The 12,370-nt window shown below is 42.4% G+C and overlaps 1 protein-coding gene across 1 annotated transcript in view; it reads left to right on the forward strand.

Moving 5' to 3' along the window:
* Positions 1 to 7,223: 7,223 nt before the first annotated feature.
* Positions 7,224 to 12,370, forward strand: part of LOC106812995 (coiled-coil domain-containing protein 186-like) — a 23,599-nt gene continuing 18,452 nt past the window's right edge. Inside the window, exons 1-4 of the mRNA XM_014817037.1 lie at positions 7,224 to 7,246; positions 8,920 to 10,233; positions 10,813 to 10,930; positions 11,725 to 11,841. Of these exons, the coding sequence (XP_014672523.1) occupies positions 8,936 to 10,233; positions 10,813 to 10,930; positions 11,725 to 11,841 (1,533 nt within the window). The 5' untranslated portion in view covers positions 7,224 to 7,246; positions 8,920 to 8,935. The remainder of the gene's footprint in view (positions 7,247 to 8,919; positions 10,234 to 10,812; positions 10,931 to 11,724; positions 11,842 to 12,370) is intronic.

Raw genomic sequence — 12,370 nt, forward strand, 5'->3', positions numbered from 1 at the left:
ACCGCATTTTACACGACGCAATGCCATAAATTAGACTGGTACTCGCTCCCACCTCTCGGCTTAGTTGCTCGTTGGGAGCGAGTACCAGTCTATGTCATAAATTAGAACGGACGTGCACAGGCTATATATATATATGCGCAGTCGTTGATCAAAGTGACGTTTGGTTAGTGATGAAACAAAGTTTAAAAAGTGTTATTTATACAGCAAGTAGTCTCATAAATACTTTGATAAATTATTTAAATACTGTAACTAGAGTGGCTGAAAAAAACTGGTGGACCCACGGTCCATTTAACTTGTTAAATTTACTGGACCGAGAGAGATTTTGATGGTCTCGGACCACGGTCCACCGCCTAACGTCGAAGACTGTAAATGCTTTGCTTGTCAAGTTTTGAGACATAGTTCTTCTGTGGTTGTAACCATGTTTGAACATGCTCATGTATCCAAACCTACAAGGCCTTCCAGCTTCATAGTTTCTACACATTTTATTTCCATTTCTTGATCTTTGTTCCATCATGTGGTCTCTTGAGTGCATGGTGGTGTTCCTAACTCTTTTTGGATACTCATGTTTCCGCGGTTCATACGGCTCTCTTCCTGCAGGCCTGACTCCACTGTCGCTTTCATGATCTATATCCAATAATTTATACATTTTTTGTTCGTTTTTTAAATATTCTTTCTTCTAGTTGTAGGATTCCTTCTTCCCTTACTTCCACCTCTTCTATCTCATTCCTTCCTTTTCCTTTTTGGGTTTCCTTACATGCTGCCAGCGTGGCGCCTAAAGCAAAAACGTGCTCTCCCCTAGGGTGGAGGGACACACCCCTGATTGCTGTTGTCTGATTGGCCACTTGGCAAAAAAACATCCAACTCGCCTGCTCCGAGTTAGGGAAATTAGAACATGTTCTAATCTTCCGACTCGCTGCTATCGATCGGCTGGACGTGCGACTTTTGCGTTTACACTGGCGATTGTCAGTTGCCAAACTGCCAAGTTCGTACAATTTGGCAACTCAAAATCGTCAGTGTAAACCCAGCTTATGTATCCGCTGCAGCTGGCGCTGGCTAGATCAACCCACCCCGCAATAAAATACAATTGATAATAAAAGTTATACAACAGTGTAGAACTAGAAACTGTTGACACTTTCATTCATATTTAAATTTAACTTGTCAATAATACCAGCTGAATCCAGCTCTTGCCTTGTATTACTTTGCAATGATGTGGTGACAAAATTGCATTCATACATTGTCTGTTGAAACTATGAATGATAGTCAATGATAAACTATAATAATATGCTGACAAATGTGATGTGATGTCATAGACTCACAGGCACACATCTCTGTGAGACTGTGACAAATTAACTGTGTACTTTCTTATTTTGAGACTGAAAAAAGAACCAAAAACAACTGCAGTGGTATTTTTATATAAAAAAACATTTAGTTGCATCCAAACGAAAAGGTAACATGGTTCATAGTAATACTGTATGTTAATTACAGAGTAACAAAACAATAACCAATCTAGAAGTAGTGACTAGTGAAGCATGTGTACATGTAGAGAGAGAAGAGTGAGAAGTTAGAACTGAGAAGGGGAGTGGTGGACAGAATGGTAGTATGGTACTATGAAGATGGGAGAGGTCAGAGGTGTCGGAGCCTCAGAGGCGGCATTGTGAATGCGAATAGATTCAAAGGATGTTTGGATCATGAGTTACAAGTGTGATTAGTGATATGTAGTAATGTAAATATAATTATAGGTACATGTATTAACAGAAAATTTGACACTCATGGAATTAATAATACATACAATTTACATTGATGTCCCCATCCCCACAAATAAAATAAGAGTACATTATATATATTGATTATATTACGTATTTTTCAAAAATTTAAAACTGAAAATGGCTCTGGTAAATTTTTGACAAGTCAGAAAAATGGCTCTGGTGAAAAAAAAAGTATTTTTTACCCTGATTGTAATATATATGTTAAGGAAAATTGTTGGAGTTCAGTGTCTTATATAGGCATGGGCCTATTGTGTTAATTATAAGAATTACTGGCCGATCACATTACCATGTTATATTTTAATGTAACCTATACGTTATGAAATTTTTGGTGACGAATGAATATTTCAAATTGTGTAAAGATGAAAATGTGTGCAGACGCCAGATGGTGCAATCCGCAAGCAGAGATGATCCAAGGCTTGATATAAAATATACTAGATACTGTTTATCAGTGCAAGATACATGACACAGCCTGCATAGTCAACTCCAAACTGTGACTGCCCAATGCACGTTGAGCGTCGCGTCACTCTCCCCTCTCTCTAGCCAGCCTCCCCCTCTCCATCTCGTCGCCTCTTAAAGGAATATCCACTTTCTATCACCCGGGTCGGTCAGCCGGTCTCGGTGCTCTACGGTGGGTTAGTAACCAACAGCCTTTGTTCGGCTTATGCATGTTGACGGTGCGAACCCCCGTAGTTCGCGTCCTTTCTCTCGCGAATGCTAATGACATGTTTTACGACTGACCTCCTCACTGGAAATCACACTGTATAGTGTATACGTCGCGTCGTACACAAGGACACCGATTTCGCACTTGCAATCTTGTCCTTGCAATCTGTCCCTATGTCGCGATATAAAACTGCTACAATGGCATTACGCGTGCAAATCAACCAATGAGTGCTGGGAATGCCAAATAATTATAGACCATTTTGCTGAGTATTCATGCACTTTATGTTTATTGGTCGAAGAAAAGGGGTAAAACCCTTATGCAAATTATGTCTTCTTTTTTTAAATAGAATCCTTGCTGCATTTCATCACACTGTGGGTGGCTGGGTCAGTATGCATCCCTGTGGCGGCCGGGGGAAGCCCACTTTTTGGCATAACATTGCATTTTAAAGTGGCCATTACACGTGTTCCATGAAAAGTTTGTAAAAAAATTTCGAGTTAACAACAGTCATGTTCAACTGGTAAACTAGCCCGACCAGGCTGTGCGACGGATTGTCTATACAGCCTGACACCCTTCCATGAACCAAAAAACCTAGTCACCTCCGGCAGAGTCTCAGATGCAGGTAGTATACTGGCATGTAATTATTCTAATATATAGTTTGAAATTCGCTATGCATTTTCGTATGATGTAATTGATAATGTAGTGTGGTGTATCTTCCCTATAGAGCGGCCAAAGCGCGGCCAAGCGATTTCTGGATAGACAATTTTTCAAAGGGCCCATCTCTTGATATCGCGGGGAGTGTTCATAGTGAAAAAAATCTGCAAACGGTCACAACTCAGCGAAAAATCCGCTGGAAAACAGCTCAAATTCGTGATCTTCACACAAATGTCGCATGACTGACTGCATAGCCAACCACAGAGAAACAAATCGTATCACACATTCAATCAAGCTGTGGGCTATTGTGAACCGAACGGAGAACAAAGCAACCGAGCTAAAACACAAGAAGCACAGCAGTTTCAGATGAGGTTAACGACTGCAATTGTTTATCATCAGGCTTCTGGATAAATGAGTAAGCGCAACCATTTCGTATGCTTTACTGCCGTACGTGCATACAAGGCCTGTCGTTACGGGGAGCTAAAAGTTTCGAGACCCAGGGTCTTATACCAGATATTTCCACCCAGGTAAAACGACAAACACGGTTTATCGACCGAGGCTCTTTTCAAGAATGCAAAGTACAAACTTTCGTAACATTGTGGTGATATAATCTTTTTATTCTTATTTTACCACCATATTACCTTAATTATGTCGTCCAGGGGTTAGTAAGTTGGGTCTGTGCTGTATAATTTGTACATACCGTAACCAGTTTTTCCCGGATCTTATTATTTATTAGATTGATTGCTAAAGTATTATATTTGTGCAAATCGTTATTGTCGATTGTTCCCTGTTCTATTTGGTGTCCATTATTTAGTAGGTATTGAATTAGTAGCACGTGAATTGATTACAGGCGCAGCGCAACTGCACGGTACCGAGGAAGCTTGTCTGCAAAATAAAACTTTTAATTCACTTCACTGCTTTGATGGGCTTTGGTTGAAATCAATGAAACGGCTTAACCTCACAGCTGTTCTCTTGCTATCGTAATATCATAGAAAAGCTGTATCTCTTATTAATGGACGTTAATGTGCTAATTCTCACAGCATATGACTTCTCCCAATCAGCTGTTGAAGGGCGCCATGTTTATACACGTGGCGCGAATGGTGCAATGGGGAAGAGAAGGACATGGAAAACCCGCAAACGGAAAAGACTCTGCTAGAAAATATACGAATAGGATACAATAGCTGCACGGATGGCACGTCTCACGGTAATTTGTACACACCAAAGCAAGTGCTGAAACGACTGCGTTGCACAAATGTCTGGGCCATTTGTAAAAAACGTTAGATGCACATGTTCTCCGGAGAATTGTAGGCTGTTGGTTTACATGACCGCGTGTTGAATTCCCTTCGTGTCGAAGTCCAACTGTGCGGATTTTAGTGTACCAAGTCACCAGCTCGTGAGAATGAATAGCAAACATGGTGGCAAATTCATAAATTTGGTTGTATTCGTCTCAAAAAGTCGCTGTAACCCCGTAAGTAAGTACCCAGCGCATCGTAGCGCACTGATGGTTACAAGAAGGTGGATGTATACTGATTCATTTGGTATATCACATGTGAAGTGTTCTTTGGCGATACTTGGCAAATAAGACAACTACGTGTTTAGCTGCAGGCAATATTTGAAACGGTATTCTAACCCTAGCAATACCGTTTCTTGGAGCTACTGGTAAACCAGAAGTGACCCGGGTAAGGTCGGATGATGGCACAACTTTCCCGGGTAACTGCTTGGCAGCTAAACAGTGTGTACTTAACTGAGTATGGCTATACTTGTCTCAAAATATTATGCTCCTATGCTAGCTGAATGGCATAAATAAATAAATAAATGAATATATATATATATTTATATATATATTATATTATAAGTTTGCCTTTACTTTGGCTGCGCCCTAATTCAGCCACCAAGGTTTTCGCATTTTTGGAAAGTCATTGCCCCATAGAGTCCCACAAATTAAAATCTTTGTGGCTGACTTAGAGCACACAGAAATATTGGCCTTTAAAAAACCACTTTTGGTTACTTTGTCAATTAGGCCCCCGCAGACCCCCCGATTTTCTAGGATCCCCCTGAAAAAAAGAGACCATATTGAGGATCAAAAATGTAATTTTTGTCAATCATAAACATATATCTACCAACAACAACAAATTTGGTCAAATTCGAAGGGATCATCTATCACTGCCTGCCGGACTCTTATAAAAACTGGCTCTTAAATGTCTTGCTTACACCAATGACCCTCTACACGAATCCTCTTAGATGCGATACGTCTATCACAAACAACTGTCTCTGCATGAAGTTAGGATTTTCCTTTGAGCATTGACGGCGTGCTCCACCATAGCTATCACTGACATAAGTATAAGGCCTAATGGATCACCTAATGTATACATGCCCCAACTTGAGTGACTCGTGGTTCTAGTACCTAGAGATGTTCGATTTGTTCTGATATGTTGATCAAAATAGTCACAATAAACCGATCGCAGGTGGTTATAAACTTACGCGACTCGCGGTTCTAGTACCTAGAGACATCTGGCTATTTATTCGATTATATCAACACTCAACAGACATTGAGCAAAACTTATATATTAGGGTTTATAGTACTATCAGCTCTTAAAGTTAGGTATAAATATGTTCGATTTGTTCTGATATGTTGATCAAAATATAGTATCGGCTGTGCGTGATCGCTGTATGTTTCCATCTGCCATGGGTCATTGCACAACCGGCTCTGCAACCACTTCGTGCCCGCTGCGCCACCTGCTGACAAAGCTAGCGGCTAACCCCATTTGCGGCTTTGTCTGCACGGATCCGCAGTGTTGATCTGTCGATTTGATCAACTTGTCTCTCCGTCTTCGTTATATTATAGTCCCTTGGACTTTTGAATACTATTATTTATGAGATTATGAATATGAGGTACGGTGGTATGGCTGTTGCATGGTAATGTGGCATTTCGTCATTTGTAAACATGGCTACTAATAAATTGTGATCAAAAAATTTACATACGCTACCAGGAAAGTGCCAGCTCATAAAAATCTATAGGGCACAATATACCGATTACCGGTAGTATTCAATATTCATATATTGCATTATTGGTCTTGGCAATGACAATGCATCATAATCATTCATTCATTGCATGCGGCGTAAGTAGCGCCTGGTCTGGTCTAGCTCTAGCTCTAGTACTACTAACTACTACTACTAGTACTATATAGCCAGCGTACAGTTGCCGCTGGCAACCGGCAACTGTACGCGGGCTATAGTTACTAATAGTAATACTAGAGCTACGTCTGGTTTGACGACCACCCGACGTGACCCGTGACCCCACACTCGCAGCTAGGGCCTGCATACCTCCCAACTCCCATTGGTTGATACAATTATTGTTAATTTTTTAAATTAAATTCTAAGTAGTGTTAGGGTTAGGATTAGGGTTAGGGTTAGGGTTAGGATTATGGTTAGGGTTAGAATTAGGGTTAGGGTTAGGGTCACAATGCACCATAAAATGAATTATTAAAACAGGAGTTTCAGGCACGTGATTTGTATCAACCAATGGGATTTGGGAGGTATGCAGGCCCTAGCTGCGAGTTGACCCCATGGCCATGGCCATTTCTGATGTCACGGACGCACACCGGCACGGTTTTGACCACTGGCAGCAAGATCAAGCCCGCACGTACAGCACACACGCGCGCCATTGACTATATATATACAACTTGTATATATATATAGTCAATGGCGCGCGTGTGTGCTGTACGTGCGGGCTTGATCTTGCTGCCAGTGGTTTTGACCACAGCTTTTTACACGAGAACTACAAATAACTATACACCGTAATTCTTCAAATTATAAATGCTAATATACTTACTGTAAGTTGTACAGAAACCAAGGCCAAGGTGTTTATAAAACGATAGACTAGGTGAGTCTCTATCTGAGGTATCAACAGCTCCACGCTAGTAAGAAGGGTAGTAACAATGCATCGATGATGGAGGAAAAACACCTCGTGTTCATTTCCCCAGTTGAATCCAACCGTTTGATTGGTTAACATTTTCACCCGGCAACCAATAGTACCGCTCGAAAGAAGTCTTCGCCATGTTGCACGTCGCAGAAAAACAAGTTGATATTCGCATACTGTACCTAGTGTGAGTTGGCATATGTGTGGCGTTTCCTACGACGCTGCAGCCGAGTGGATGTCAACACATAGGTGCCAGCATCATTGTGTGAGGCCTTATGCATATTCCGTAAGTGCTCAAATGTCTGTCAGTTAAGTAAATGTAAAAATGTGTAAGAGTGACTGAACAGAACACTGAACAGTCAGAAGTCAGAACACTGAACAGTAGGCTAGTACTAGTAGTAGGGCCTACGTGTCAGTGAACTCAACGGAGTACAAAAGTCAAAACTACAATTACTCGTGACGTTATCAACAATATCATTAATGCCATAATGGTAGCATTGCATAGTCTGTGGCAAGGGGTGCAGTTGCGCCGCCACCACTCCCCAAAGAAATGAAGGTACATTACTTGGTCAGTGGCGTTCACTTTCCCAGAACAACCTGCGTGACCGGGCCATGATGACATTGACAAGGCGCATCATTAATTGGAATTCAATTTAGCCATGTTATTGTTAAGAGTAGTTAGCAAACCTAGAATCAACCGGCCCAATCCTAGTTTAGCACCCTGGATTAGTTATATATGTGACGTCAAGAGCTAATAATAAAATAGTGCTATTTCACGACAATATTATTCTACTTTGTCTGCAAGTCTAGACTAAGTTCATGGTATTGCATTAAGCAGCATTCTTTGCTCTCTAAAATAAGACCAACCACTTGTCTCTACGATACTCCTAGGTCGGGATATTGGATCGTGATCATGCCTCCCGGCTCCCACAGTGGCCTCACCACATATTCCCGAACCTTAACGATTTTGGCTATTCTTTTTCATCGCCGCTTGGAGCGCTGATAATTGATGTCACATGCCCAAATTTGGTACTCTTACTACACCATAGTAACGTTGAGAGGGTCTCTGTCCTCCAGGGTACTGCCGGAACGTACCCTGGTACCAGAGCATATATATCAACGTAATTTATATATATGCTCTGCTGGTACTATCTAATATGTTGGACCGTACCTTGCCTACTCCACTAACGAGTCTAGGGAGTTGCCTACGCCTACTCCCTAACCCTAACCCTAACCCTAACCCTAACCATATCAGATAGTTAACAGGGTACGTTCCGGTATACCGGACCGTACCCAGGGTACGTTCTGGCAGTACCCTGGGGGGACATAGATCCTATTAGCCATAGTAACTGAGCTGCGTTGTAGAGAATTAATTTAGAAAATATTGCCGGCTCCATCATTACGGGCATTAGCCATGCTAGGAAAGATAATGGGAGATAATGGCCTAGGTGACCCCCCCGAAAGCCACTGATGATAACCGAAACGCCGTTCATTCATAAAGTCATCGCGGAAAAAACCGAACTCTCACGAAGCGCCTTCTCTAATGCGTTAAGGCTTAAGCGCGCAAAGGTTCGGGAATATGTGGTATCGAGGTGTCGTGAGGCCAGTGTGGGAGGCATGATTACGATCCAATATGTCGGCCTAGGAGTATCGTAGAGACAAGCGGTTGGTCTTGTTTTACAGAACAAAGAATGCTGCTTAACGCAATACCATGAACATATTCTAGACTCGCAGACAAAGTAGAATAATCATGTCGTGAAATAGCACTATTTTCCCGTTTTCCCGTTGTACACTCTAGGTATTATTTATTTATTAGCTCTTGGTTACATATATTGTGAGCTGTATATACCTGGGGTCTCATACTAGTCTTGAGCAATCAACCCGATTGAGCAACAGCAGAAATGTGTTTTTATTTTGCACAGCGGCTGCTAGGAAGGTATGGAGAATGAGAGCAGCACACTCGAGCCTGATAAAAGTATGGAAACGACTCGGAGCGATGAGCCAGATGATCAGCAGACGAATACACCCGACCCGTTGATGCTTGATGAAGATACCTATCGACAAGAAAATACATCTAGTCCATTGGCATGCGAAAACTCTGGTGACCGGCATCGAAATGAGGTCGAAATCAGTTATGAGGCGAGAGGTGGTGATGTGTCACTAGTCGAAAGCTGCACGGGCAATGCTGAACCTTCAGGTGTTACCGAGACCGAAGGTGGCGAGCATATAGCGAAGGAAATGTCAGTAGAGGAAGTTGAAGCAGTGTCAACCCACGTCAATAGCCATGGTGAGAAGGGGCAAACAGCTGATGAGTTTGACGGTCAGCAACGGTGTAGTCAACAAGCTGCGTCTAACGATTCGCAGATTTCAAGTCAATCTTCTGACGTAAACGTGGCAACGTCCTGCACAAATGCAGAGGAGATGATATGGCCAGGAATGTGCTCGGAAGAACTAGCGAATGTTAATTGCGCAGAAAATGAGGGAAGTGCTAGTAATCACACAGATTCTGTGATGGCAAGTTGCAAATCATCTGCGTCACCAACCATTCACAATTCAGCACCATGCGATGTTACTGAGGATTGCAGAGTAGATGACTCTCATCCAGGCGTTCGAGAAAGCGATGACCAAGTTAACGGCAACCAAAGTAGCGAAAAAGATGCAATTTCACATTTGTTGGACGGACAGTCGTCAAATTGCACTGAGGTGGTACTGGTAGTGCAAGACAGTGTTTCTTGTAAAGATGAACAGAATAGTAGCCACGAATCCACGGGCACTCTGTTTCCTGAGGGACCATCGAACATGGCCGATGCCACCGACACGCGTGAAGGAGACAAATTGAACAACGGCGTCCAATGTGCCGCAAGCAAGCTAACACCCACAGTACCCACAGCTAACACTGAGCTTGGTTGCGTTGTAGCCACACCTGGCCTGGAGGAACTATCTGTGATAAGCGACCGTGTTAGCGCAGTCGAGCAAACGTCCGAGAGCGAAGTACATTCCGATCCTGATAGAAGACAAGGAGGGGCCAAATCTGTAGTTGAAGGCAGTTGTGAAGACGATTCGGGTGTCATTCAAATCTGCGCGCCGGAGCAGGAGGTTAGTGAAGACGCGGCATTGTCGAACAATGGTGTGGTACAAGCAGAAGAGCTGTACCAACTGCCAAACGGTCTCAAAGTTCTACCACAACTTCACGAGCTACAGCAGCAATGTATGGAGCAAGCCAAACTGATTGCAAAGTACGTATTCGCGATATTGGTCATCAAGCATCCTGTATTACATTGCAAAGGCATAGTGTAAACATTGTCATGATATAGCAAGGCATGTATGATAGATATCATTTGCTAAAGAAGATAATTATTAATAAGCAGATGATATTTAGCAGTATTACTATTAGTGAAGCACTGCCTTTGAGAAGATGAAGTCTGCATAATAACTAGTTTCTCACTGGAAGACGAGGCAGTCTTCATCCCTCCTCTCCTGCTCACATACAGCTCACTGTCCTAGGAGAAGCCAGAATGGTTCAGAAGGTGGAGGAGACCACTTCTGCATGTTCTCCTCATAGTGTATCAATTCTACGACGTAAAAGATTCTCTGTGTCTAATATATCATGAATGTAAATCGAATCTAAAGTGAATTACGATGATCTACCGCAATGTCGCGGGCTTGCTTTGAATAGGCCTACCGATGCTGTACAACTCATTGTTGAATAGTATGGATATCACACATTTCCACAAACACGCTGGTAGTCTTACAGATAGAATAGCGGATAGGGGATGTTTGTTGCACGAGATCACATGAGTGTCGTCATGCTTCAGGCTGGAGAGGAAGGTTTCGGAGCAGAAGAACCAGTGCGAGGTGGCCGCTGGGGAGAAGACCGCGCTCGCACAGCAGACAGGAGAGAGCGAGCAGATCTACCTGGCGCAAACCAAAGAGGTGCGTACCGGGGGAACATTCGCCACTATCGATCGGCGTGCGAAGATCTTGATTGCTAGGCGCAATTAAGTCTCTCGTTTATAATTTATAATCGATAATAACTTACACATAACCAACCAATAATCAATTATGATTGTTTTTATTTTATCAGACCTAAATTAAAAGAGCTAACGTGTTTCCATAGTATTGTTTGACCGGTTTTATATCATCTGCAGGTGATAAAACTTTACAATAATAAGCTATAGGTAGTATAGTGTAAGAGGTTTGTTTCATCAATATACTTATATATTTCGTGAATTTGCTGTAATCATTTTTTTCACAATTGCATCATTATCTTGAAGATGGGCGGGAATGTTATCATACTATATTATTGTTAATTACTGTATATAGCTATACACATGTATGTCAACATCTGTTATTATGTCATATTGAACGAAGTTGCCAAAAAATGTTTATAAGGATAAATTGAGTCAAAACGGATACTGACAGGATAAATTGCACATTTAGCTGTATTTCATTATTAAATTCAAATAACTAAAGAAGTATAAGATAATTAGATTCATGATATCTTTTCAGTGCCAATAGTCCCAATAGCTAATACAACTTCTCTGATCGACGATTTGCTTTCATAACAAATCTGTAGCACACAGTAACACACAAGTTAACACAAGCTATGTTCTTCTATAATTGCACAACGAATGTCTGGCACACATTACAATACAAGCCGTAGCTAGGCTGCGATCGAGCAATTGATAACGACATTGTTAACGAGAGCGTCATGGCGTCTTTGCTAGATGGAGCGGACGATTGCTGAACTGCAGACGACGCTGGAAGCCACGCGGCAGCAGTTGCAGAACCAGGACGCTGCCGCGAGGAGGGCGCTAGCTGCCAACCAAGTGCGCATCGAACAGGTGCGTGACCGCGGCGCCCCCTGCTGAGTGGTGGGCACGGCCGGCGGGGGGAGTTCCGATTAGCGTTTAAATGTTGACACGACGTTTTGTTTGCGTGCAGTGCATGATATGTGTCCAGAGAGAAGTTCATTGTATAGAGAGATCCATATCAGAAGCTTACTGGGTGCATATGATTGATGGGGGAATATTTTGAGTGTTCAGGGATAACATGACAAGGATAACATTTCTTGGACTGCTTTTTAGAAGAACCAAATGATTAGTTACATAATGTCTGTGCTTTTCTGACCAGCAGCAACAGCGTGGGGTCGGATGCCACCACCTGTTTGTGAGTGAAAGAGTTGCAAAATCATTTTCATTTGCACTTTGCAGTGCCTGTGGTGGGCTAGTTGGTGCATGAGTTATGCATTATGGTGAAGGAGTTTGATTGCTGCAAAAGAAATTACTTATTCAGCTTAGTTCCCCCTCTTCTCTCTAACTCTCTCTCTCTCTCTCTCTCTCTCTCTCTCTCTCTCTCTCTCTCTCTCTCTCT

The sequence above is a fragment of the Priapulus caudatus genome, unplaced genomic scaffold (assembly GCF_000485595.1).
Source record: "Priapulus caudatus unplaced genomic scaffold, Priapulus_caudatus-5.0.1 Scaffold712, whole genome shotgun sequence".
In the NCBI taxonomy this organism is placed as follows: Eukaryota; Metazoa; Priapulida; class Priapulimorpha; order Priapulimorphida; family Priapulidae; genus Priapulus; species Priapulus caudatus.